This window comes from Bolinopsis microptera, chromosome 1 (assembly GCF_026151205.1).
Source record: "Bolinopsis microptera isolate Bmic1 chromosome 1, MBARI_Bmic_1.0, whole genome shotgun sequence".
Taxonomy (NCBI): Eukaryota; Metazoa; Ctenophora; class Tentaculata; order Lobata; family Bolinopsidae; genus Bolinopsis; species Bolinopsis microptera.
The window spans coordinates 5,428,849-5,455,869 of record NC_087072.1 but is presented as its reverse complement, the minus strand read 5'-3'; the positions used below and the strand labels follow the sequence as shown (position 1 = coordinate 5,455,869).

The window sequence follows — 27,021 nt, the reverse complement described above, 5'->3', positions numbered from 1 at the left end:
TCAAAGGATGTCCAATTTAGGTGTTAAATAGTGTTAAAGATGAAATTTCGAAGACAAAATTCATGGCATAAAATGGAGAAAATGGAGAATTACTCATGGGTTTTTCCATTTTCTCCATAGAAAAAGTCTCCATTTTATGCCATTGCCCCCCCCCCCCCCCCCCCCCCGTAGGGTAATTGTTAAAAAGGCTTCCCTGGGCAGTTATGGACAAAAAACTGTTTTGGTCACGTGACAGGCTTGTTAAACACGAATTCGATTGTTAAAGGTTAGGGGCCATCTACTTAGGACGTCCGGCAAATAAGGAGGGGTGGTTTTGGAATTTCGGACAGGGGGAGGGGTGGTTTCTAAAAATCCGGAAATTTTGGCAGAATTAACGAAAAAGTTCCATTTATTTCAACTCTTTGAATTTTATTTCAACTCTTTGAATTTTATTTCAACTCTTTGAATTTTATTAACAATGAATTTGAGTTGGTTATATTTGTACTCTTAAAAGTAGCTGGCGGTTTTGAAAATTCGGACACACCCGGACAGGGGGGGGGGGGGGGGGGGGGTGGTCTGAAAATCTGCGATTTTGGCGGACGTCATATACAATATAAGTAGAAGGCCCTTTAGGGTTCCGGTTTCGGATAGCTTCGGGGTTATGGATAACTTCGGGGTTATGGTTAGGATTAGGGTTTATGTAAAACCGTTTAGTTCGGCTGCAAAACCATAAAAGCCAAAGTCACGTGAAAATTTTTGAGCGAGCGAATTAGTAAGAGCCGTCCACATTACTATTGTCAGCTAGTCCTATCAAAATGGCCTAAAATTTGTCATCGTCTTAAACGGTCGCACCATGTACAATGTCACCTTTCGCCCTTTTCTCTGTGTCGGTTAAATTACTAGTCTGTGACACTATCGACGAATATAATCAGTTTGAATCCTCTCGACCGGGTTTTAGTTAATTGATTTTCCTAATCTGGTGGCTGCTACCTGCCACCTCTGATTTGGGATGTCACCCACTCCAGTCCTTGGTGTAACCTGAAAATAATTAAGCTAAGACAGTTTGTGAGTAAATTATGAGCTATCATTTAAAGTAAGGTACCTTGTATATTGGCTACCAGCCATACTACATGTGTACGAGGTTTCATAGAAACAGAAAATGTTATGCTTAAACGCGGAAACGGAAACGATCAGCCGCATGTTACAGGGCCTTCGACTAGACTAATTAGTCATAACTGCGCGCGTCCTTAACGCACACACTTTTAGCGCGAAAAGAAGAGCTTTTTGATAACGCAAAATTCAGAAAAACTCGCGCGTTCCAGAAAGTCAAGCCGGTCCTAAATTTAGATGTATTTGCTCATGTGGCACGCTCCACCTATGCGACATCGAATATCAGTGCGTGTGTAAACTGTAAGCCGTAAGGTTAAGACATGATATAAAAACTCGATTGAACCTGATGGCACCTGCTACACTTGACCGTGAGTAAAATTTGATCCTTCAAATGACAATGACGTGAAACCTGACTGAAACTACAGGATTCATAGCAATGACCAGCAGGTAATAGAATATTACATACCCCTCTCCTGACAGAGCACAGCAAGGTTGTATGTGGTAGGCGTGGTCTTTTATTGACTTCAGATTTAGGGTTTGGGAGATCTGGGTGGTCGTCAAGCAATCCTGCAAGGTAATGATAATTGATTTGGCATCAGCACTCACTGATTACTGAATGCAATGCGGAAGTGTCAAAACATTATGTCATTTATCAAGTGTTAATTATCTTGATTAACATATGAGTGTTTGCTGTACTTACCTTAACGTCCTGTTTGTTAGCGTATATTAGCAACGACGACTTCCGTAAGTCCTGGAAAATTGTTTAATCTAAGGTCTAATTAAATGTACCCACACAGTTTGTACTGTGTACATTCCCATGTGATGCACAGTTTATAATTCGCTTGCCTAACGTGAATCATTCTAAATAATTTACATCAATCGTAACCGGTATAATTATAAGAATGGTCAATGGTGCGAATTTCTGTAATTTGTTAATTTTTATTCTAAATGCCAAATGTTTAACCCATTTGAATTAATTTAGCTCGAATTGATATAATAACGAGTCATCAAAAATGGACATTTAGTTAGTGGCAATATGTAGTTAAAATATAAATAGTGTTAAAAACTCTGTTCAACTTAAAAAACTAACTAAACTAACCTCGTGGTTTAACATTTTGTAGAGCTCGTCTTTAGCTACAGATAACCTCTCTCTATCACTGCTATCTATTACCATGAATACAAACTGAAAGAGATACACAATGATAGTGATGTACAATAAACATCTAGATAATTCCTCATTGAAAACATGTGGGTACTGTAGAACACAAGATCTGATTCAGCTACATTATTAGCTACATTATTCCAGGTTTCAACAAAAAACACCTGTTTTTAATTAACACAAGTCTTATAATATACGGCTGGTTCACAGGTGTGTCTACTGTATGCAGAGGATAACCGGATACATGAACAGTAAACACGATATTGTTAACAATGCACAGTAAGTAAAGCGATCAGATTATCTTGTCAAAGTTGTTGTGAATAATTAATTTCAGGTATAAAAAGATTTGTCATTTGTCTCAGTCTGACGTGGGAAGACTTTGATTTGGATCTCAACTCTGGAAACACGAAACACACGTACCAACTACTATGTTCAATGTTTGTGGGCCGGGCTAGGAGCACACGTAGTTTACATGCAGAGAAGCAAGGTTCAAGGGTAATAGCAAGTTGTTCTGTTTTACCATATAAGTCATAATTGGGACATAGTCGCTGAACTAGACTTCCATGTAGTTACAAGAATCTGGAACCAATAACTAATTAATTCTCGGCCAATGAAAGTTTATTTCATTTACCAACCTCAACGTACAGTCTCAAACTTAGCAAAGTTACCAAATTTGGTCAGATTTGGAAGATTTGGTTCATCAAATAGTGCGTACACACGAGAGCAACCATTAAACGCAAGAGCAATTTCAGATCGGACCGTTTCAACTTGTTGAGGATGGTTTACTACATATGTTAGAGTGATTGTTACTCATGCTGATCTCACGAATAAGGAAACTACTTCCGGACTTCTGTTTTAAACTTTAAAACGAAAAAAAAACCAGGTTCACAACTTAGGACCCATAGTAATGACTATTACAGAAGAGGGAAAGAAGAGGAATAGTTCGGAGAAACACAGGATGAATATTTTACGTGATTATAATCAAGAGGGCACAAATACCCCCGTCTCCTGGTGTGATATTCACACGAACCAGTGTGACGGAGTTACCAGGGTTACCAAGGAATAATCCCAGAATTATGATTATAACTTAAAACTGGTCTCCATTTTGCACATTTGTTTAAAACTACAGATCTACCTTTTAAAGTTAGGAACCTAAGCTGAGTGACGTCTGTCACTCATTCTTGAAATGCCACAGCTAAATATTTGTCATGCAAGATAAGAACTTTAATATAACACATTAGATTGCTGATCGTGATCTGCACACATACAACATACATACTTCTGTATATCTCAAACATTGCGCGAGTACGAGGGATTAAGTTGCACCACGTTTTCAACTTCATTAGTAGCCGAGGAGCGTATCCAATCTGTCACGTGTAAAAACAGTCGTACCAAATTAATTACCCCCCCCCCCCAGATTAACAACATGTTACTCACATTGGTGTTGGAGTAGTAGGTAGCCCAGGATTGTCTCAGAGAATCCTGACCTCCAATGTCCCACATAATAAACTTTATATTTCTCCACGTGATCTCCTCCACATTACTTCCGATTGTTGGGGAAGTGTGCACTACCTCGTCCATCAGCCTGGGGTTAGAGGGATTATTATCATTTGATTTGTTCAAATCTAGTTGAATATTATATGCCCCTTATATACAGTTAAAAATAGTAAACACTGTATTTAGGGTGTAGTTACTATCTTAGTAATATGTATTTGGGGTGTACGTGACCTTATAATTCGTGAGTTACCTGAGCATGATAAACTTAACACCAAACAAGTAGCCACGTACTGCAGGATAAACTTACAATGTAATATATCATTGTAGCTGGCATGAAGTAAAGTATCAAGTTTGTAATTGAGCCTCTAATGCTCAACTTTTAAACACATTTTAATGAGATAATATTCTGCAAGATAGACGCTGCGGGGACATCTTGAGGTCTTACTAATAAGAAGTAAACACAACTTGAGACAGGTTTTATACTTGTTTGTTTGTTGTTTGTTTATAGAACCCGTCCCCAATCTCGTATTGGAAAATGACTAAACTAAATACTGGGTGTGGACTGTGGATACCGGTTATATATACTTGCCAGTACTAGTTTTGTGTACTGCATAATATTCTACATAATTATGTTGAAGAAACGCCTCTAAACATTATACACTTAAACACAGTCTAGTATACACCTATTACTGACAGTCCACACACTTCTGACAATGACAGTTCGTGTAGCGGTCCATTATCGGATATCCTTATCAATATACAGCGCATAGTGTTTATTAATTCAAATAATAAATCGTGTGGATATTATATTACGATCATCACAATCAGTGCCAGTTGCTTATATTATAAAAGCAAGCAAGAAGTCTCGATATAAAATGTTCATTACTCATATTTATTAAGTAGCGGGAGTTCATACTATGAGTTCGCAAGTAAAACTATGACGTCACATTTATCATGGTTATATGCTATGTGCTAATGTTCGCAAGTAAAACTATGACGTCACATTTATCATGGTTATATGCTATGTGCTAATGTGCATGACGATATTGAGTGAGCGTTATCATCTAAATGGGAACTCAGTATATTGGACAGGAAACACCAACATGGATTACGCAATACAAAATAGGGCGTACAATTCGTCGGACAACGTAATAACTTGATGATGTAAGTTTTGAAGTTGAAATGCAGTTATACCACAGGAGGAATTACCCTTCCTGCTGGAGACTACCACCCGGCCCCGATAACTTTTGTTGGTAAAACTTACACAATTTAAATTAAATATCAGATGACTAACAACTAGGGCGCCGCCCTAAAGTACCGGACCCGATATATCGGGTCCGGTATATCGGGACCCGGTATATCGGGACCCGGTATATATACTATATAAAGCATAAATCAATTCTGCTATTTAAATGGGGTATAGGACACAAGGGCGGAAGACGCGTGGGCGGAGGTCGCGTAGGCGGAAGACTTGAGGGCGGAGGACGCAAGGGCGGAAGTTTCCTAAAAGGTTGGACACGAGGGCGGAGGTCGCGAGGGCGGAGGTCGATCCCATGATTTGGGCGGAAGACTCGTAAAACGATCACATGTCCTAAATGCTCGACTGGTAATACTACAAAACCGGAAACATCACACAACGTACTTCAAATTGTATAAATTATATAAGTTATATTCAATCAAAGTTATATTCAATCATTTTAGTGGTACTGATTTCGAATTCTTTGTAACTTTACAAACAAAATACACAGGGTTATACTTATAGAGAACGCTTAACGGTAATATAAATCACAATGTAATCAATCAATTTTGTCAAACCCGAATAGAATAATATCACAATAACATAAACATTTCACATAGCACAACATCATCCTCGTACGAATGGTAGTTCTGAACTATGCTGAAGATTCTTCTATCCATGTCGCTATTGGCCTTCCTCCTCTTAGGCTGCTGCTCTCCAAGCGAATTCGCTAAGGTCTTCTTGTCTGTCGAGGACTGTTCCATCTGGACTAGGAGATTCTGACGTTGTGACTCAAGTTGTTCGTTTCACTGTGCAATCTTTTCGTGTGAAAACTGTTGATCATATCCCAGAAGCCCTTGTGTCATGTGAGTCAAACTATCGAATCGAGTCACGTGATACATAACTTCGACTCACGTCATGAATCACCATGGTCATGATCTCATATAACACAACGGTATGTGAGGACATCACAACATCACGTAAACTGATCTGGGATATGATCAACTGTTTTCACACGAAGAGATTGCACAGTGAAACGAACAACTTGAGTCACAACGTAGACGACTCGAGAGACAACTAGTATATTTAAGACCGATGTTGGGAATAGAAGTATCTTATTATTTAGTTCCAGCTACATCTCAACTACTACAATAACAACCATGTACGATGAAGATACAGTAAAGATTATCAGAGGAAGGACTCCTACCAGTCAGAATCTCCTACACGGTGGTTTCCGCTACTCTAAGGATGGAAAGCTTACCACCGATGGACGCCAAGCCTGGAGATGTGTGAGGGAGAAAGACTGTTGCCGTGGTCGTCTGTATACCCTGAACGAATCCTTGGTGAAAGTGACACAGATACATAACCACGACGCTGATATCGCTGACTGTGAATTGAAAGAAGTCCTCGCTAAAGTCCAGGATCTGGCTGCTACGACGATGACTACTAACCACAACATCGTTTGCTCCGTTACTGGTCCCATGTCTCAGGATGCACGTGCCCGCCTCCCCAACGAACAAGCGGTGAAGAAGAGGGCACAGAGAGCCCGCCGATACGGAAACCCTAGACCCAGAGCACCTTCATCCCTCGCAGATCTTCAACTGGAAGAGGACGACTGCAGATCCCTCTCCGGTGAACCTATGCTTCAATACGACAACAACCTGGACGATCGACGTGTCATCATCTTCGCAACAAAAAACAACCTGACAGCCCTAGAGCAGAGCAGCAGCTGGTATATCGACGCAACCTTCTCATCCTCACCGCAGCTGTTCTATCAGTTACTGACTGTCCACGCGGAGATGGTGAACTTCACGGAGGATTCAACCTGGTGCTTCCCTTGCGTCTACATTCTCCTGACCCACAAGGACACTCCCATCTACATGGAAGCGTTCGGCGCCCTCAAAAACCTTGGTTCCTTTTCTCCAGACCGAATCATGGTGGACTTTGAGCTCGCCCTGAGGAACGCCCTATCGTCTACATTCGAGTTAGCCCAAGTGGATGGGTGCTTCTTTCATATCTGCCAGGCTGTCATGAGAGCTGTCGGGAGGCTTGGATACAAGGAGGAGTATGAAAAAGTCCTGACAGATCCCTCATCTGGCCAGAAGAACTACACCCCTACACGAATCTGGATACGGAGACTGATGCTCCTATCAGTACCACTAAAATGATTGAATATAACTTTGATTGAATATAACTTATATAATTTATACAATTTGAAGTACGTTGTGTGATGTTTCCGGTTTTGTAGTATTACCAGTCGAGCATTTAGGACATGTGATCGTTTTACGAGTCTTCCGCCCAAATCATGGGATCGACCTCCGCCCTCGCGACCTCCGCCCTCGTGTCCAACCTTTTAGGAAACTTCCGCCCTAGCGTCCTCCGCCCTCAAGTCTTCCGCCTACGCGACCTCCGCCCACGCGTCTTCCGCCCTCCTGACCGGTTCCCATTTAAATGTTTAATCTAATAACGGTTAGGTAATATATAGAACTCGATGTCAATGTAATTTGAAGTGGTTCGATTTCGCACCTTCATACTTTCATCGGCTCTGACCCGAGACGAGTAACCGGACGTAAAGATCAATATTTAATATTTATACATATATTTGCAAGATTCGTTATATTACTGTATTGTAATTTTGATATTTCCATACAAAGTCTCGCTTGAATGACTGCTATAAATAATTTAGTGTCAGATGAAACAAGTTTCATTCAAATAACGATAACGTTATGGCTCTCAGTCTCACAGATTAGCAATTTGTCAGATTTATGTAAGATAAATGAAAATTGCAGAAATGTGTTGCCAATACCTAGTCTCTTGAACCACCCCAAAGAGTTGTTAAGGTAGATCTGATGGCATGGGCACAACTAGGCACTAGCTTTAGTATAATTTCTACAGGCGCCTACGAATAAACTTCTTATCTATTTACATTTTATTCAATGATTTTCTCTGCACGTTGTGCAGTTCATATAATTAAAGTGAATCGACCTGCGATGGTCACAGCGAGGGTTAGAGACTGTCGTCATAATTAATGTATGCAGTTTATGGGACTTGCTATATTGACCATGGAGTCGTGACCCTCTATTCCTTATTAAAGCAAATATGAATCACATCCCAACTCTTAATAAAATATATCACCCTATTTTTGAATAATGTGCGACCATACCATGTAATGTGCGTGACCGAGATTTAATGCTCAGAGCCCAGAGGATGATTACTGTTCGACAATCCTAAATCAAATTACGTTAATGAATTAATTCCGACGAACTCGACCTAAAGGCTAAAAGTCCTTAGCCCTTTCTAGGCCGCCAACCGCAGCATCGCTTAGATGTCTTATTATATGATCTGTACCTACCATGTCCAACTCAATAGAATCAATAGATCCATTTCTTCAACAATACACTATTTTAGGAGGGGGGGGGGACAACCCAATCGAGTAAGTACGGTGAACACGATAGTGATGTTTATTTTTTATCATAACTCAAGTTATAGCTGTTTTTAAGAATTTTACCAATAGACAAAGCCTCAAAAACAGCAATGCCCAATCGATGCAATGCCCATGCCCATCTGACCAAAAGTTGAGGAATAAATGGGCGATGGGGTTCCTCCCTCCCCCACAACCCCATTGTACAATCTACATATATTTTAATAACCATACTATTGGTACTTACAGATGATATAGGATTGTAGTTTTACCAGCATTATCCAGACCCACGACTATCACCTTGTACTCTGAAATTGTTTAATCATGATAATAGAAACATCAGAACAAAAAGATATAAACATTTAATGTACATTGGCGTAAACAGAAGAATACAATTTCATAGTTGACAGTTAGAAGGAAAATAATGACAAGTACAGATGACAAAAGTTACACTTGTTTCGGGGTGGCAGGTGTTGCTAAAGATGTCTAGATTGCACAATCAGCAACATTGCACAATCATGTAAATTGTGTCAGAACTCAGAACTCAGAAGTAGAAGTCTGCCTCTAAAGTTAAATTCTTAACATATCCCAGTACTTAAAAAAGTTAAACCGGTTCATCAGAATACATTCCCGAGTAGCTATTAATAGATTGGAGCGAGGAGAGCTCTGTACATCATCGGCCCTGATTGTCATGGCTTGGAGAATAAGAGCAGGGAAATAAGCCACGAGTTGTCAGTTGTTAGTAGCAGCTTTATTTGAATGAGTGTAAACATTTCATAAATTCTGCGGTACCGCTCGCGCTTGTTCAAATAGTTAGAGTCGTGAAACTTAGAGTCATGGGAATTTAGTAAGAGCTAAAAAACTGTTTTGGAGGATTTATTAACTTGTAGAACCAGTCCTTTAACAAATCCGTCTGAAAAAATCGATCTACTGACAAAAGAGGCTTTGGATCTACCGACACAATACATGTATAGGCAGATATAATGGCCCTTAATGCGCTATATGAAACGCTATATACTGCAAGAGACCCGGTATAGAGAGGTTTTACAGTTTATCACGAAAACGCCTACTTGGCCTCATGGCTCATTTACAGCTCGAAGAAGGCAAGAAAAGACCAGGGAAACCAAGGAACAGCTACATTGCTAAAATATTGATTATCTTAGTCGGTAATGTTATGGGGGGGGGGGGGGGGGGGGGGGGCCTTATTCAGAAAGTCTTTAATCATATTATTTCGAAGAACACGTACCGTTAATATACTGTTTTTAGAAGTCAAGTAAGTTCAAGTTTATGGATCATAAAATTTATCAAACGTTTATTATTATGTACAATTTATGAGTGTTCAAGTTGTTATCGTTTGTTTAATAATGTAGTCAAAATCGTAGAGACGGGTGGCCCGATTGAAATTGTATGGTTTCAACTAAGCTAAGTTTTGCAAAAATTAGTTGAAAAATCCTTAAAATACACATGACACTTATATACATTGAAATCGACTTCTTTCTTTTTAGCTTATGCCATTTAACATAGAGTTTGGGGGAAAGAAAACAGCTGTGGTAACTCGAGTTTTGCAGTAAATCAGGGTTTTAATTGTGCACACTGTGTGTGAACTGTTCCATTTGAGGAAGGGGGGGGGGGGGGGGGGGGAGTAAATCGGGTTTTTGCTGTAAATCGGGGCATGGAAAGGGATTTATTGGAATAGGTAACTCGGTTTGATTTCACACTGCAGTCGGATTTGGCTTGACTTTTTAATTACAGATTCCACAAGATTATTAATTGTCATTTTATGTTTTTATTTGGACAAATCCAAATACTTTTCAGGTATTGTTACGGTAAACTAATAATTACAAGATTAGAATTTTGGTAATTTGCTTTTATATTTTGAGCAGTTGATAAATCCATCTGTTACTACAGCATGATTGTTATGTTGATGTATAGAATAGGGTATAGCACACATCCCATGAGGCTAAAGTATAAATTAAACAATCAACAAATTTGTTAATGTATTTACCGCTGTTGGAGAAGTATTGCCAGAGCTTTGTCATCAATAAACCCATGTTTGTACTGACTCGATTGGAAACTACGTCTATTAGCGAAGGAGTATTTCAGCACAATATGACGTTTAGCTGGGAAGTACAAACAAGTTCATCCTTGAATCATCCTAAGATGGAATTTAGAGTGAATGAAAAGTTAATGAGTTTGAGCACGGTAGCTACACTACTCATTTCTACCACCAAATATTACTAAGTGGAATGCCTTGGATACGCCCATATAAATCATAAAATGCTTGATACCATTGTATCTAGTTAGTAGCTGATACATATTCATATAAAAAGGAAGGCACCTAAATATATTTTGACCATAATTGAAACTAATGCAAATATTTATCAAATATAGCATTTTAAAATTCGAACTCAAAGTTTTCATTATTTGATCTCATTAAGGGTCGTTCACATATTACGTAATCAATTTTGTTGGACAATTTTTACCCCCCCCCCCCCCCCCCCCTCCATAATCAGTTTTACACATTGTGTCAAAATTACACTAGCCTTGGCTGATTACGTAATATGTGAACGACCCCTTACATCACCGAAAATATAATATTTATATTATTTTATAAAATATACAGGGTGGGCCAAAAGTCAGTACCCATACGTTGGGTCTTATACCTCCGCCATGTTTTATATTTGAGAGTTGTTGCTTTGCAGATGGCATACTGTACCTACTTGTTCGAGGATTCCATCACCAAAATTTGAAAATTCGATTTTTGGGGGCCACACCCAATCAACATTGAATTGCTTATACTGGTGTTTGTGAACATGTTAGAGACTCCGTTGTAACATATTGCAATAGGTCATTTAATCCGGAATATGATCTGAAAAGATGGTGCAAAACAGATTTAAAATGACGAAGTTATCAAGCAATTTGTTTATCTCGTTAGCAAAATTGATTGGGTACTCAATGATTACCCAATTACGGCACCGTAATTGGGCTCTCTACACGATTCCCATAATGCGGATCTAGCCTCAATCCAATTACCTGATCACACGTAATGAACAAACACGTTATGCTTCATATCTCGGTCATCTGAGAAGCTAGAACTCTCATTTTTTCAGGACAAACGTAATTTAAATGGGTTTAAATGGCCAAACTCTATTCAATAAAATTTGGCCTGACCCGACTATCCAAACTATCAAATAAATGCAAAAATGAACCTTCATTTGAAAAAAATGAACACGAATATTTTTCGATTTGACAAATTCCTCGAACCAGTGGTGGTAGTAAGTCATACCAGAAAGAATTATTTCAATTGGGCACTCAGTGATTGAGCTATTAAGACCAACATATGGGTACTGACTTTTGGCCCACCCTGTATTATAAAACCTGTTATATTTCAAAATATAAATCAAAAAATTATTAACTGATTTTACATCTACTCAAGACCATCACTTTTGTGATCTCAAAATCTGAAATTCTATTTCCTTTACCCTTTTGCACTATAGTTCTGTGTTTTTACAGTGGGATAATCTGATCTGATATGTACTTTGAACTCTCCTTCCAGATCCCAAGTGTTTGACCAAACTATCTGATCTGGCTTGTTAATGATTTCAGCTGATTCGTCCACATCATTGTACTGATTGCAAAAATTATCATCTTCGTCATACAGCATTGACATCTTGCAATTAATGAATCTTTAAACTTCCAATTTTATGATATTCTCTAAAATCAGGACATTAGAAAAATTTAAGGGTTGTTGCAAAAAAACAAATCAGTATGGTATAGGACAATGGACATAGGTCCAGACCCTAGCTTTCCAACAAAGAGAGCTAGACCGATGACCAGGCATATGGTATAATAGCTTCTCACGTTGGGCAACCTAAAATTTGTCTTAAACAAGTAGGAATACATTAAAGATTCATATAATATAGCCTCAATTTAAATAAAATGGGTGCCATAACGACAACTACTAAACAACTTAACATAATTTAACGAGTGATACTCTTACAATATTTGTTTCGAACATTAGACCATCAAATACAAGACTGTCAATGAGTCCAACTCAGCGCGCATTTTGGGTAGGTTATGAATTGATTAACAATTAATATAAGTAAAACAAAATTTAAGTAAAACAAAATTTAAATTTTATTGCCATTACAATGAATAATGATATCATAATAAATATAAGTAGACATCCGATAATAAACTTGTTACATCCAGTACAACCCAAGATGTCAGCCGACGCGACTTACAAAAATAAAGAAAGCTAGCAGTCCAGTCGTTTAAGGACAGCTGCCTGCAAATCTTCAGATACTCACTAAACTTTGCACAGACCTTCCCAAAGGTATGAATAAACGATTTTCGGTTGGAGACATTTTTTTTACCGTGGGGAAAACCCAGGAGGGCCACGCCCATATTGACCAAATAACGTAACTGACCCTTTGCTTCTGAAGGTCTTAGAGACTTCAGAATAGGCTTAAACGAAGCCGCATATGCATGTTTATATAGGAGTTATTGATCAACACATGGCCTAAAATCCTTACTTTTCGAGAAATTCGCCAAAAACCATTTTGGGCGTGGCGCTGAGCCCATTTTACTAACTTTTGATAGGATCGTGATAGAGTCTTCGGATAGAGTGCAAAAGAACCGCAATTGGCACATTTACATATAACTTACGAAGGAACATATGCCTTAAGGGGGCCAAGGGGGGGGGTCTTCATCAAAATTCTCTCGAAATTGACTTTATAGTTGTTTCTGGTAGAAGGGAATGATATCTACCAGCTGCTTTTGGTCCCATGGAAAAATATTGTTCCTAGCCGAAATTACCGCTGGTCTAAGGTCAGCGCTTATGTGTAATTGTATTGCCTGAGCGATTTTCAATCGCAAATTCTGAAAATCGAGTCTAAAAATCTATCTTCTCCTACATTTTTTGAGCAATCACCCTGAAACTTTCAGGATATATTCTATATCCTGACCCCCACTGTCGCTTCACTATAGTGAAGCGACAGTAGGTTGGTTCAAAAAAACTAAAATGTCTCAAATTTTGCTGAGTATAAGCTCAAACTTTGATCCCATGGCTAAAACACCCCCAAAAAATTTTTTTTGGTCCAACTCGTCTGGGATGGGGCTGCACATGCCACGCCCTTATTTTGTGAGGTGCTTATACAGGTAAAATGTTTAAAATCGCCGTTTTTAACCTTTAAACATTGAGATAGGTTCCCGAAAGTGAGGAAGTCGTATATAAACGTGCTAAAAAGGATAACTTTAGTCAAGGTCTCATGTCTCCACAACCTTGTCTTCAGCATGTCTCTGCGCCTCGGAGGCAAAGGCGCGGTCGCGTCTCAACCAATTATCGTAGAGACTCAAGTGGACTTTCAAATTGGGGTAACAAGTGCGCATTAGTGGGGGTAGAGACACTTACTTTTGCTCTAAGAGCTCTGTTTCAGTTGCTTTCAGGCACAGTAAAATAACAGAGTTTGAAGCAAAAAATCGAGGATATCATAGATTTATAGAATCAAAATCATATTAAATACTAAAGCTACATTCAAATTCGATTGTTAACAAACTAAATTATTTAAAATCCCTTAATTTTTCCTTTGACTGGAATGAAAATTGCTTTTGATGCCACCGAACCACCTGTAGAAGATCTTGGAAACAGCTTTCTTTTCTAGCGATTCTTGTATTATAGGTAGTCATTAAAGATATAGCCCTCTCTGCCGAGTCATTAGTAGCTGCGAGGTTTCTTAGAGAGGACTTCAGTTGCTTGTACTCCGATGTCAGGTGCCAATCGTCTTTCTCTAGAAACTGTGTGCTGACTCCTACAAGGTCAAAAAGCAATCTAGAACGAGGTCCAGCGAAGTCAGCTAGAGTCGAGGAATCTTTTACTTCAGGCAGCTCTGGTTTCCTCACTTCAAGTCTTCCTTCTTTTTTTGTCGTCTTCACTATCGCTGCAGCCAGCTTCTCTCGTACTGAGATAGGCAGATTCTCATTAAAGAGGGAGAAGGAGATGTTCTCTTCGGTTAAATACCAGGTGTGTCTCTGAAATACTTTGTTGCAGCTATCTGCTACCTTCTTGTCAATCTTCTTGTAGATGGTCAGATTCCTGGTAATTTCATCAATTATTATCAAAAATTCAAGATATTCTGTTTAACTATGAACTATGAAGATTGAAAATTAAAGTAACAATCTTCATCTGTTAAAATCTTAGCTGCTATAATTCAGTAGTTTGAAACGAACTATTTATCTTAAGAAATTCTATTACAGTAACAAACCTGAACAGTTCAAGATCATTTGAAGCAGCAGAGGTAACGGAGTGAGCTCTAAACCAAGGTTTAACGTACACGAAAACAATGAATATCCCCAATTTCGTTAGCTTCTTCCGTTTAGTGTGGTGAATGTTGGTTAGCTGGTTCTGCAACAAGCACATTTTTAGGACATAGATAGCTTTGGACATCCATCTTGCGTGATGGAAGGCACCAGGAGTCTGGATCTTATATTCGTACCCTTTTTTTCTACTAACAGATTCGCCAAGGAATATCTGCAGGAATAAAGGTTTTTGAGTTAAAAATTACAATAGATTTATAGTTGTGTATACTGTATAAAATAAAACAGAAGTACATACTAAAACGTGCACAATGAACCCAAAATTGCGATCAAAATTGTTAGGTAGTTTGTACATTACCTTGGAAAGTTCCAGTAGCTCCTTGTAGTCACTCCGAGGAAGCTTCTCCCCCTCTAGTCTCTGATTTATAAAGGTAATGAGATTTTCTTTCCTCGATTCAAGGTAACTGGGGATGTCTGGTAGGATGAGATTGGAGAGATCTAGAGTCGGCCATATTTCCTGGAACTTCTTAAATAGAGGAACTTCTGGTCCAGATGTAGCCCCAAACAGTTCCTTAAATGCAGCTCCTATAACCAGCTCCAGAACATGGTGACGGCACGCCATCCATATGAGCTGTCTTTTAAGCGTTTCCTGGAGGATTTTACACGCTCCTTTGTTTATTCCTGTGTTAGCGCTGGTCGTGTCGAATCCCATTGCAATGACGTTATCCGTTACTTCCCACTGCTCCAAGATTTCGTGGATAGCTCGTGCTTCTCCCTCTCCAGTGGAATCCTCCGTCTTGGCGATACTCAGAAGGTCGGTACCAGATTCCTGAAATAGAGTCACTGCCAGACGATTTACTTTACCAATAAGATGTCCTGGTAAATCTTTCAGCAGCTTTCCATCAAAATTGATTTGACAACCATTGTTGCAGGAGAAGTTTTCTTTGATAACTTTGCTCGCCTTTTCTCTAGCTGCTTCTCGTCTCCTTATAGCAGAGGACTTGGATAGCGTTATATCATCAACATCCCCACCAGAGTTGTTAACTAGGGCTGCCGTTATCCCAATAACTTGGTTGGACGTCAAATTTAGCCTATCAGCTGCTGGTCCTATCTTGCTGAGAATGTCCACGTCCAAGTAAAGAGATGTGCCTGTCTTCTTCTTCTTCGGCCGAGATGGGGTGTATTCAAGGGATGAGTTTGCTTCATCTTGTGACGAAAGATCTATGGAAAGGTCCAATGCTCCAGAAGTATTCTGCAAGGGTCTCTGTTTTTCTGCATACACTTGGAACTTTTCTGCTCTAACCGTAGCCCTTTCTGCTACATCAAGTTTCTTTTGTATCATTCGAGAGGTACCCACATCCTTAACAGTGCTGATAGTTTTATCCCAGTGATTGACAAGGAAGTCTCTGTCCTCTGCAGTTATTAGGTTAGATTGTTGAAGAGATTTCTTAGAAATGTCGAGGAGCTGATTCAAACTAGTAACAAGAGTTGTCGCCTTCCTCGTATACGCTTCAGTTGTTCTTCTATCTGTCGGGATTTTGTTAACATCTTGGTATTCTTTGCGAACTTGCTGAAAGAGACGATGTTTTAAAGAAATTATCAATGAGTTATAAGTGTTAACCGCAGAAGAGAATGTAGTACTAGACTTCCTTAAAACACGATAGGGTGCACACTGCACAGAAACAAAAACAACCAGAATCATATCTATAAGATTAAAGAAGCTCTTACCTTGATACTCTTGTTAATATTGCTGTCATCTTTAAGAATATCCTCATAGCCAGCATAGCTCCAAACATCCTTGATTTCCCCTCTTACCATGGTAATAGCATCATTAATAGATAATAGAGATGCAGAGTCTGTCTCGGTTATGAACATGAGCCTCCTCATAACAGTACGCTTCGTAGGAAGTCGAGTGTAGGGTAACTTTTCGAGAAGAGATCCAAGGAACGGTACCTCACGTCTACCAAGCTTTCTCTTTGAATTTGAGGTTGACATAGTTGTATTCGATAACAATAAACAACAATAGATGATTCCAAGTGCATCTTGAGGTTATTTATACTAACCTATTGATTCCTCGTTAAGAAGAAAAATCCCAGAAAAATTGAGGCTCATTAATTATAATTGAGGCTCGTTAAGAAGAAAAATTGAGGCTCATTAATTATAATTGAGGCTCGTTAAGAATAAAAATTTATGCATTCTTTACTGCCACCAATTAACGACCTGATTCTCACACTACTACTCAATTAGCTAACTATACTAATATTTGAGGATAAGATTGATTGAAATGTTTATTGCTAAAATGTATGATTGTATCCAATACTGTGAATTTTACTGTGCCTGAAAGCAACTGAAACAGAGCTCTTAGAGCAAAAGTGAGTGTCTCTACCCCCACTAATGCGCACTTGTTACCCCAATTTGAAAGTCCACTTGAGTCTCTACGATGATTGGTTGAGACGCGACCGCGCCTTTGCCTCCGAGGCGCAGAGACATGCTGAAGACAAGGTTGTGGAGACATGAGACCTTGACTAAAGTTATCCTTTTTAGCACGTTTATATACGACTTCCTCACTTTCGGGAACCTATCTCAATGTTTAAAGGTTAAAAACGGCGATTTTAAACATTTTACCTGTATAAGCACCTCACAAAATAAGGGCGTGGCATGTGCAGCCCCATCCCAGACGAGTTGGACCAAAAAAATTTTTTTGGGGGTGTTTTAGCCATGGGATCAAAGTTTGAGCTTATACTCAGCAAAATTTGAGACATTTTAGTTTTTTTGAACCAACCTAAGCGACAGTGGGGGTCACCATGTGATACAAACTAAACTGTCTTGCCGAGGGGGAAGAGTAACGCTTCATATTAAAATACAACATACAAAATCCAAAACCATCAATACGGTTAGTCAATGTCATGGACAATTTGATATAATTCTATTTCGTAGTAAATATATTCACATTTGCTTTAAATTATCTTAATACTAAAATGAAGTACAATAGGATATGTGTTTCGAGAAAGAAAGGTTGGTCAAATTATTAACAAAAGTAAACAAAAGCCCATCAGGGACTCCGTGGAGTCGAAAAAGGTACACGGCCGCTGTCTGGTGCTGCTAAGCATTTATTGATCAAGATGTTTTATTGTATTGATTTATAATGATTCTATTGTTCGTGACTAATCAAGTTCTAAGTGGAGGTATAAAGTGCTGCTTAAGGGGGCATACCCCAAAACAGTGGTTTGTGCCGTCCAGACCAAATGACCTCATAGGTAGTTCAGTGACCTTCTAGCGCACCGTTTCCACACCAAAAAAATTATTTTGAGGATTCCAATTTTTGTAATCGAGCATTTCCTGGTTAAGAGTGCAATTTTCGGAAAAAATTATTTTGTGGTTGACACGCTATAAGTTAATTATTTCCTGCGGTATCGGGTTGAAATTTTGCTCGCCGTTTATTCACATCTATGTCAAGGTGTGTGTAAAATCTTGATATCGTATCTAAAAAGGCTGGTGTGTTATGAATTTTTAAAGTCAAAAAGCTAAAATTCTCCTTTTCAGGCTTATTTTAACAAAAAGTCAGTCCGGGAAGATCGGATTATTTGATGCTTGACATCAAATTGTTTTCTGAATTCTGGCGCAGTTTTTGATGCCCTCAAAAATGTTTTTACTCATTCACCTTCTGATCTATTGGACCTCAAAGCCAAACAACAAATTTAGGCACATTTTTCGGTTTTAATATTTACTGATTTTTGTAAAATTTTGATAGGAATGTGCTAGTGACTTTTTGAAGGGTGCAAAATAACCGCAACTAGCACATTTATATATGAGTTATGAACAACAAAACACCCTAAAATGCTTCCCTTTGAAGTTATGGGAGAAAATGTGATTTTTTATCTGCAAAGCCAAATAAAGTCATTAGGTCTGGACAGATTTGGGGTATGCCCCTTTAAGATACTTCGTCATTTCATGTCCAGTATAATCAATAATGATTAAGATAGTATACACAACAATACAGTTTCAGTAGTTGACCCATACAGTTAAGTCCGTCATAACTCACGATCGTTTAATTGTCTGTCAATTGTCAAAGTCGATGTGTGTTTATTCGCTGAGATATTTATCAATAAGATAAGACGTTACGCGCGCGCGCGTTTAATCCCGTCGACGTGAAATGTGACAAGATGCTAATGAAATGTAAAATACGCTTTTCACTGTATTATATAGTATATACTAGTGAACTACTCGAAAATTCGTCTCAATCATAAATTTTTATCAGCGCAATTCAAAATTTAAGTAAAAATTCTAAAGCAGAAGTGAACGTTATTCAAAAAATATTTCCTCAACTTAAACATCAACTGACTTGTTTTCTAAATTTTGTTTAAATTTCATAAATCGATTGTCCAAAATGTGTTGTTTCAAGTTGTAGACCTGCCGCGCACGAGTGCACGGCTTCGTCATTCGTGGCCTTGATATCACCACAAAACCACTTTGTGCAATGACAGAGGGTTACGACGTGATACAAATAATTCCACGTTATATTGGCATAACAACATTTTTGTTGCGCATGTTCTGAGACCAGAAATAAAACAGTACTGGACTAAAAACGGCTGGCAAAAGGAACCAGTTGCCTGTAAAAGCTTTACTAGTACCCGAAATACCGTTTTTAAAGCACCACCCCAAGCTTTATATCAGCTGCAAGCACAAACATATAAATTGTTTAAAGATTTTTGCATCATATTATTGAATAAATTGCATATTAGGATGCAAAAGTTTTAATACATAATACATAATATATAATATAATACACGTTTAAAAGTTGAATGTTTAGTATTTGTGTTATGTTAATTGTTATTATTAACTATTAAGTTACGTTTGATGATTGAAATATTTGCTTAAAACACTACTATATGTTGTTTTTTAATATTTACAAAACAAAACGATTGGGGACACAGAAAAGAGAAGGACAACACATCACACGGACGAAAACTGCTGCTGAGTTGACGAGGGTTATTGTTATTGATGCTTTTCATACAAACAACTTAACTGAACTAGCGTTTCGGTGTGTGCAAAAGCTTCCAGGCACGCCCATTCCTTGCCCAGTCTGTCCTTCCAAAACCAAACTACAAACTAGCAGTCAAGGACAAAAAGTCATACACCAAATGGGCATTATATTTTATGAATTGTTTTACATCTTTTATCTGTAAAATTATCTGTTGATGAATGGATTAATGATATCGAAGATCTGGCAGATATTGCTAAGAGGGAACCTCAGGCAGCTTATTCTGAGTTCAACTATGGCCTGGGTTATCTAAAAGATGGAATTATGTATGTCGAACAACACCTGGTATCAGTCAACACCTCAGGAGACTAGAATACAAAATTCAAGAATCCTTTATACCAGCAATATTGGACAGGTCGTTTGGAACCGACCAAACCAGTAGAAAACTCTTTGCATTACCAGTCAAAGAAGGGGGTCTTGGTATATACGATCTGAGTTTGATGTCTGACCTAGAGTACGAGTACTCCTGCAAAGTAACATTAGATCTTACAGAAGCAATATACAACCAGCACCAAGATTTTTTTGATGATCAGGAAAAACTAGTAGAGATCAAGACTGAAATCTGAAAATCAAGGGTAGAGTTTTTCAAGGAGAGAAAAGAAGAGGTTACAAAGGACCTGAATGAAACCCAAAAATTGCAATTAGATCTTACATCAGAGAAAGGGGCAAGTTCCTGGCTTTCGTCACTCCCGCTCAAATCATTCGGATTCTGTCTCAACAAGCAAGAATTCAATGATGCCCTAGCCCTAAGGTACAACTTTGGGATAAAAGATGCTGCAAGAAAATGTGTATGTGGAAGTGACAACTCAATAAACCACTCATTAGTATGCAAAAGGGGTGGATATGTATCTCTTCGCCACAACTCATTGAGGGATGTGTTAGCAGAGCTATTAGAAACTGCTGGCTGTAAAGATGTTACCACTGATCCTCTCCTCATTCCTGTCAACGGGAGAGAACTTCCTGCAGGGGCCAACAAAGCAGATGGAGCTAGATTAGATGTTAGTGCTAAAAGTGTATGGAACCCATTGGAAAGGGCATTTTTAGATGTAAGAGTATTTCATGCTCAAGCTCCTTCCAATAAGGCTCTTGGATCTCCAACCACTATGTACAATAGCCACGAGAGACAGAAAAAGAATTTATACAATAAAAGGATTGTAGAAGTGGAACATGGGACGTTTACACCGATAGTCCTATCAACCACTGGGGGTATGGGAAGGGAAGCTAATCAGTTCTTCAAGAAATTAGCGGATAAACTATCTAGGAAATCAGGCCAACGATATAGTGAGGCAATGACATTTATTAGGAAGAGAGTAAGATTTGACCTATTGAGAACAACAGTCATAGCTCTTAGAGGAGAGAGAGGGTTGAAAAGTAGTAGTGCAGTAAAAATAGCAGAATTAGATATAAATTTGGAGCCAGTTCTTTAAACTGGCTTACTTATACTACTTAAAGGGTGTTTATAAATTTTATTTAGTTTTCTATTGAATTTATATTGAATTTTTATATAGGGTAATTGTTATATTATGTGTATATTGCTTGAATAATAATTTTCTTTTATCTGTAAAAATGTGCTAAAATTGAATTTCTTGCTTCGTTGAACAAATTTCTTGGTTCATTAAAATTAAAACAAATTCTTTATGCCGTGCATCCTGGGTTTGGACAGGATATTCCCGCTTAAAATATAATTTTTAAATTACACTACATAATTTTCAATAAATGTAATAGATTTGTAGCACTGTTGTAATTAGTTTAAAATTTTTATGCATATAATTCGAATACTATTTACATAAAAAAATCAGTCTAATAACCGCTTTTAATCTTTAATCAATTACAGTACACGGTCACAAATACGTCTAGCGAAGGCTATCTGAGCTGAGGTCCCTAGGGTTCACCTAACCATATGTCTGCAAGCGAGAGGGCTCTGGTTAGAGCAATCCCTAGGGTATTGAGCAGAAAATACCCGTAAGGCCCTCTAATATAGCCAAAATTTTAGCAACAATTTTACAGGACATTAAAATTATTCCATTATTCAGGAATGTACTTGATCGGCGACTTGGCACTATTGAGTAGTTAAATAAATTAAAATTAGTAATCATGCTTTAATCGATTTATTTTACTATTTACATTTCTCCCTACTATTAAATCAGGGTACAATGGCCATCATATGGTCAATATACGACCATCATATGGCCAATGTAATGAATATATATACGGCCACTGGAGGGTTAACATATGGACAATATTCGGCCAGGCCATACACTCTATAAACAACATACAATGATTTGATCACTTCATCCTTAACAGGCATCTTTGTTTCAGTTGCCAGTAGTGATTATAGAAATAATTCATAAAACACATTTAGGTGCACCGATGACTCAGTCAATCATAGTACAAGTTGGTCAGTGTGGTAATCAGATAGGATCTCAGTTTTGGTCTTCTGCTTTAAAAGAACATGCTTTTCATGACGATTCAGGCTACTTTTCTGAATCTGTTGCCAGCTTCTTTCGGAATGTAGACTCGAAATCCAGACGAAACTTGGCAGTAAGTAACCCACCAACCCAGATTCAAAGCTTGAAAGCTCGAGCTGTTTTAATTGATATGGAAGAAGGAGTTCTTAATAGGCTTATTCAATCAGATGTAGGGGAACTTTTTAACTCAACTGAATTGATAAAAGACGTCAGTGGTGCAGGTAATAATTGGGCAACAGGATTCCACTTTTATGGCAGCCATTATCAGGAGCAGATAGTAGATGCGATAAGAAAAGAGTGTGAATTATGCGACTGTTTACAATCTATTTTCATATTGCACAGTATGGGTGGAGGTACTGGTTCAGGTCTTGGTACAAGAACTCTTTCACTAATCGCAGAAAACTTCCCTGACGTGTTTAGATTTGTGATACCAGTGTATCCGTCAGCTGATGATGATGTCATCACCTCTCCATACAACACTACTCTTGCAATGAAACAGATATCTGAACACGGGAATTGTGTTATGCCCGTGGAAAACCAATCCCTTTCTGCAATATGTCAGCAGTTAGGTTCAGCCAAAGTAGATAACATCAAACATACCGTTACAGAGACTAAAGAAAAGGCTTTTAATAGAATGAATTCATTTGTTGCTAAAGTGATACTTGATATCACAGCATCTGCTAGATTTGATGGTAGCATGAATGTTGACATCAATGAGATATGTATGAACCTTGTTCCTTTTCCAAAAGCAAACTATTTGGTTCCTGCAATTGCTCCCCTGTATTCCCCAAAAATTTCACAACCAAGACATCTTGATGCTATGTTCACTGATGTTTTTTCCAACCATAATCAGCTCTGCCGTGTTGATCTTCGAAAAGGAACTTTTCTGTCTTGTGCTCTTCTTGTTAGAGGAAATTTGCAAGTCTCAGATGTCAGGAGAAATGTTGACAGGTTATCTGATTGCACCAAGTTTATCTACTGGAACAAAGATGGTTGGAAGACTGGGCTATGTTCTGTGCCACCAATCAAACAAATGTATTCCATTCTTTCTCTGGCAAACAACACGTCTATAAAGTACACATTTGAGGACCTGAGAAGTAGATTCTACAAACTGTTCTCACGAAAAGCTCATTTACACCACTATCTTAATGTTGATGGCATGGACATTGATCAAGTTAAATGTGCCCATGAAAGTCTCAATGATCAGATTGCTTTTTACAGTGAGATGGAGAGCGCTCAGCCGCTTCATGTTGCTAGACCTAAAATAATTTAGTTATTAATTTATTTTCCAGACGTTTTTATTCAAATTGAAGTCGTTATTTATTATTATCCATATCAATGCATTTTATACGACAATTGTTTTCAGAAATATCAGACGATATGACTTAGTTTTTATTATATTTATTAACGGCCCACCTTATAGTATATAACCATTAACCATAGTATGTATACTGTATAATGTATATATATAGTTTCCAATGAGTTAAGCCACAGATCCAATAACATGATGATGCATGTTTTTTATTTAACAGTATAATTCTAATATTCAAAATTCGAAAGTTATGGTATTTTTGCTGTTTGACCTCATGAGTGTGCTCATAGTTATAGGTACAATTTAATACTTCTTAAATTAGTAATGCTCACTCTTCTTCTTCTGGCATGATTACAAAGTAATTTAATGCTTTTAATTCTGTATTTTAGTTCATGTTGGCTGGTCAGAATGGGGAGGTCGATGATCAACCACTTGAAAGGTACCGTAGTATTTATCAACCATAAGGATTTACTTATTATGATTTTTACTTGTGCATAAGTAAAAATCATTAAAGCATAAAATTTTTATCAGAAGTGTATTATGCTAAGGTATATTTTAATTGAAGCTTTCGTAATAGTTGTAAATTGTAAATGAATTGTAAAATAACAACAAACCCCATGGAAATCATGACACTCAACTTCACTCTTCAGGGAAGAGCTCAGGCAACTTGGGAGTGTACTAAAGGAAGTGAAGTGGTCTTTAAATTCCCCTGAATCTCTGCTACTTGAGAATCTCTCTAGAAAGTGTGTTAATGAAAGAAACCTATCCACCCATGTACTTTATGAAGACTTGGCTGAGGTAAAAAACGATAACTTGTATACCAACTTTTAGAAAGAATACTTTGAAAATTGACCATATTTGTAAATGGCTGTGTCATAATTTGTAACATTTGAAGGTTTTTTCTTCTTAACCAACAAAATACTGACGCAAAACAATACAGGTGTTTGAAGGATTGGTAAAGCATAGGCTAGAAATAACTGGAACAAATTCAGAGTACTATCAGTCCCAGTACTTCCTCAGAATTCTGATATGGATAAAAATATTCATCAGGGATGCTACATATCAGGTTTTTAAAGAGCGAGTATTTCAAAGTAATATATCTTTTTGAGTTGCATAATGCACACAATAATGCACATAATAATGCACACAATAATGCACATAATATATTGCAGTGTTCAACCTGGGTTGACCATAATATAATTCTCAGTATTAATATCACAATCCCTCTTTTAAAGTATTAATTATTGCAATCCCGAGAACAGAATATCGGAATACCTCTTTTGAAATATTACAGTCATCATTGATCATTGTATCTTTCAGCGAGAACTGTTCCATCTTGGAGGAGTGAAGATTCTTTCTAAGGTAAGAATGACCGAAAATGGGATAATGTGTATTTTAATTTTTATTTCGTGTCCTCATTGATTAGATTAAAAGGATTGGTCGATTTTTGGTATCATGGTTATAATAATATACCTATCTTCTTTCATACTCGAAGAAATTTATTAATTTATTCGTTAATCCAAATTCCATCGAGCACTGATTTTTCTGATTTCCGTAATTTCGATTCGAAGCATATTTGTTGATACATAATCTCATTTTCTTTGCCTTCTCCTGTTGTCCCAGGTGTAGTTTATAGCTACTGTAATGAGGACAGTTCTATATTACATTCTTACAGTAATTACATTAATAGAGCCTAAAATGTCCCAAAATGTCTAAAGAATTATCTAAATTACATTACATTAAATCATCTACATTAGTAACGCATCTTAGCAAGATTGAAGTCCCGAAATTATCAGGTTTTTGTGTCAATCTTTCGGGGGTTGGGGACTCACGCGTAGGTTGTGAACTTTGTTCGGGTTTGATCTTGAAATTTGCGACAGTTAAGTTCCCGATAATTATGACGCTCTCTTTAATTATTTCTAAAATTGCTGGGGTTTCTCTGGTTAACAGTTAAAATTCGGGCACAATTACAAGTTACATTAAGTTATTTAGCAGTTAGCTACCTGACCACTTGTTCTTTTCTACGTATAATGTTCCATAATCTGTATCCTTTAAATGAAATTTACAGTGCGATTAATGCTACACAATAGCACCGATTTGTCACCTGACTTTTGTATTTTATAGCAATAATACCTGAAATGTATTTTAACAAAACTTATTTTCCCCGGTTAAGATTTTTCTCATGGTGGTTATCATTAAGAATGTACAATATGAAATGTTCATGTAAATGTTGAGCTGTAATCTTATTATCTTATTTTGTCTAACATCAAGTGATCAAGCATCCAATCCCGACACTAGCGTGCCTTGTTGAGTCTCCACCAACCAACAATAACTAACATTTCTACATGCACTGACTTAACTGCAAGTGTGATTCACGTACGCGGCGCTATTATTATAACTCTGATTGGCAGACAAAATGAAAAATAAGTTAAAAATTCAGCCCGTGAACTGCTTTAAAAGTGTAATAATTAATAATATGCCTGCTTGTGAGGCAGATCACCACCCACAGTGGGGCCACAGTGCACACGTTACAAATCACACGGTGCCAGTAACATGTAATCAGTGTGTTGTAGAGCTGCTTGCGAATCTACACTATCATCAGCGCAATCTCTACACGGGACACGTGACCCATTACACAATGTATCAAATAAGTAATGGAGAGTTAGAGAGGTGGTGTGTCACGTGATATTGAGATGTGATGTAATGTTTGTGAGGGGGCGATCGTGACGACATTATGTACATGTGGCGTCATAGTGTTTAAATACTGTTCCTTCTGGTGATGAGTTTCAGAGAGGTTATTACGTTGTGGTGATCCAGAAATACCGTTTTATATTTAGGGCGTGTCCTAAAAAACGTTCTACAACTAAACAGCGTGTCCTACGAACTGTGCTATCTTTTGTCTCGATGATTCAGGTAACTCAGTCCTCCTGGCTTCTTTATTAATATATTTTTACAAGTTACTTACAAAGTACTTTATTTACAGATCCTGCAAACCGTGACACGAGATTACCTTAACTTTGAGGACAAAGTAATGGGTATTGAAGTCCTTAAAGTCATGACAAGTGAGACAAATTCTAGGATTATAGAGCTGTTCTTTATATTCATTAAATTACTAGATTACTGTCTATTTAACTGTGTTCGTGCCAATTTGAATTCAACGGTATTTACCGAAGACACATTTTGGCAGATCACAAGAGATTCTAGACTTTTCGCGAACGTTCCAAAACTTTTAACTTTAATTTTTTTAAAATATCAGAACCCTAAAACAGATAATTTTCAGACATATTCCAGAAGTTGTCAGTAGAACCAAGTCAGAGACTGTGGCTGACAGCGTGTGATGTTCCCCGCAGTCTCGTACTCCTGCTCTGTGCTCGAGATCTCTCAGTCCTGAACTGTGCTCTGTACGCTCTCATTGACCTCGCTCGCAGGTTCGGGCATGTTCACATATTGTTAGGCAGCTGCTTGTTAGAGAGAGATGTTGT

The 27,021-nt window shown here is 37.8% G+C and overlaps 4 protein-coding genes across 4 annotated transcripts in view; 2 read left to right on the top strand and 2 right to left on the bottom strand.

Moving 5' to 3' along the window:
• LOC134826398 (serine/threonine-protein kinase Nek10-like) overlaps window positions 1–27,021 on the top strand; it is an 89,396-nt gene that overhangs the window by 23,420 nt on the left and 38,955 nt on the right. Inside the window, exons 2-7 of the mRNA XM_063838755.1 lie at window positions 23,929–23,978; window positions 24,190–24,337; window positions 24,480–24,605; window positions 24,860–24,901; window positions 26,523–26,601; window positions 26,820–26,967. Of these exons, the coding sequence (XP_063694825.1) occupies window positions 23,932–23,978; window positions 24,190–24,337; window positions 24,480–24,605; window positions 24,860–24,901; window positions 26,523–26,601; window positions 26,820–26,967 (590 nt within the window). The 5' untranslated portion in view covers window positions 23,929–23,931. The remainder of the gene's footprint in view (window positions 1–23,928; window positions 23,979–24,189; window positions 24,338–24,479; window positions 24,606–24,859; window positions 24,902–26,522; window positions 26,602–26,819; window positions 26,968–27,021) is intronic.
• LOC134826463 (ADP-ribosylation factor-like protein 5A) lies at window positions 872–10,541 on the bottom strand. Its single transcript, XM_063838849.1, has 7 exons — window positions 10,409–10,541; window positions 8,651–8,711; window positions 3,686–3,833; window positions 2,189–2,272; window positions 1,790–1,840; window positions 1,556–1,656; window positions 872–1,017 (listed from the first exon to the last, which is right to left on the bottom strand). The coding sequence occupies exons 1-7, from the start codon at window positions 10,452–10,454 to the stop codon at window positions 966–968; spliced, it is 543 nt and encodes a 180-aa protein (XP_063694919.1). The 5' UTR covers window positions 10,455–10,541; the 3' UTR covers window positions 872–965.
• LOC134821620 (uncharacterized) lies at window positions 13,844–17,283 on the bottom strand. Its single transcript, XM_063832324.1, has 4 exons — window positions 16,447–17,283; window positions 15,077–16,288; window positions 14,667–14,932; window positions 13,844–14,497 (listed from the first exon to the last, which is right to left on the bottom strand). The coding sequence occupies exons 1-4, from the start codon at window positions 16,711–16,713 to the stop codon at window positions 13,966–13,968; spliced, it is 2,277 nt and encodes a 758-aa protein (XP_063688394.1). The 5' UTR covers window positions 16,714–17,283; the 3' UTR covers window positions 13,844–13,965.
• LOC134816119 (tubulin epsilon chain-like) lies at window positions 22,116–23,777 on the top strand. The gene has a single exon (XM_063824877.1). The coding sequence runs from the start codon at window positions 22,130–22,132 to the stop codon at window positions 23,498–23,500; it is 1,371 nt and encodes a 456-aa protein (XP_063680947.1). The 5' UTR covers window positions 22,116–22,129; the 3' UTR covers window positions 23,501–23,777.

Coding starts and splice junctions, on each gene's coding strand:
- LOC134826463 (XM_063838849.1), bottom strand. CDS start 10,454: ATGGGTTTATTGATGACAAAGCTCTGGCAATACTTCTCCAACAGCG. Junction 3,834..8,650: donor ACTACAATCCTATATCATCT/GTAAGTACCAAT, acceptor CTCTAACCCCAG/GCTGATGGACGAGGTAGTGC. Junction 1,841..2,188: donor ACAAAATGTTAAACCACGAG/GTTAGTTTAGTT, acceptor ACAATTTTCCAG/GACTTACGGAAGTCGTCGTT.
- LOC134821620 (XM_063832324.1), bottom strand. CDS start 16,713: ATGTCAACCTCAAATTCAAAGAGAAAGCTTGGTAGACGTGAGGTACCG. Junction 16,289..16,446: donor ATATTAACAAGAGTATCAAG/GTAAGAGCTTCT, acceptor CGTCTCTTTCAG/CAAGTTCGCAAAGAATACCA. Junction 14,498..14,666: donor AATGATCTTGAACTGTTCAG/GTTTGTTACTGT, acceptor TGAAATTACCAG/GAATCTGACCATCTACAAGA.
- LOC134816119 (XM_063824877.1), top strand. CDS start 22,130: ATGACTCAGTCAATCATAGTACAAGTTGGTCAGTGTGGTAATCAGATA.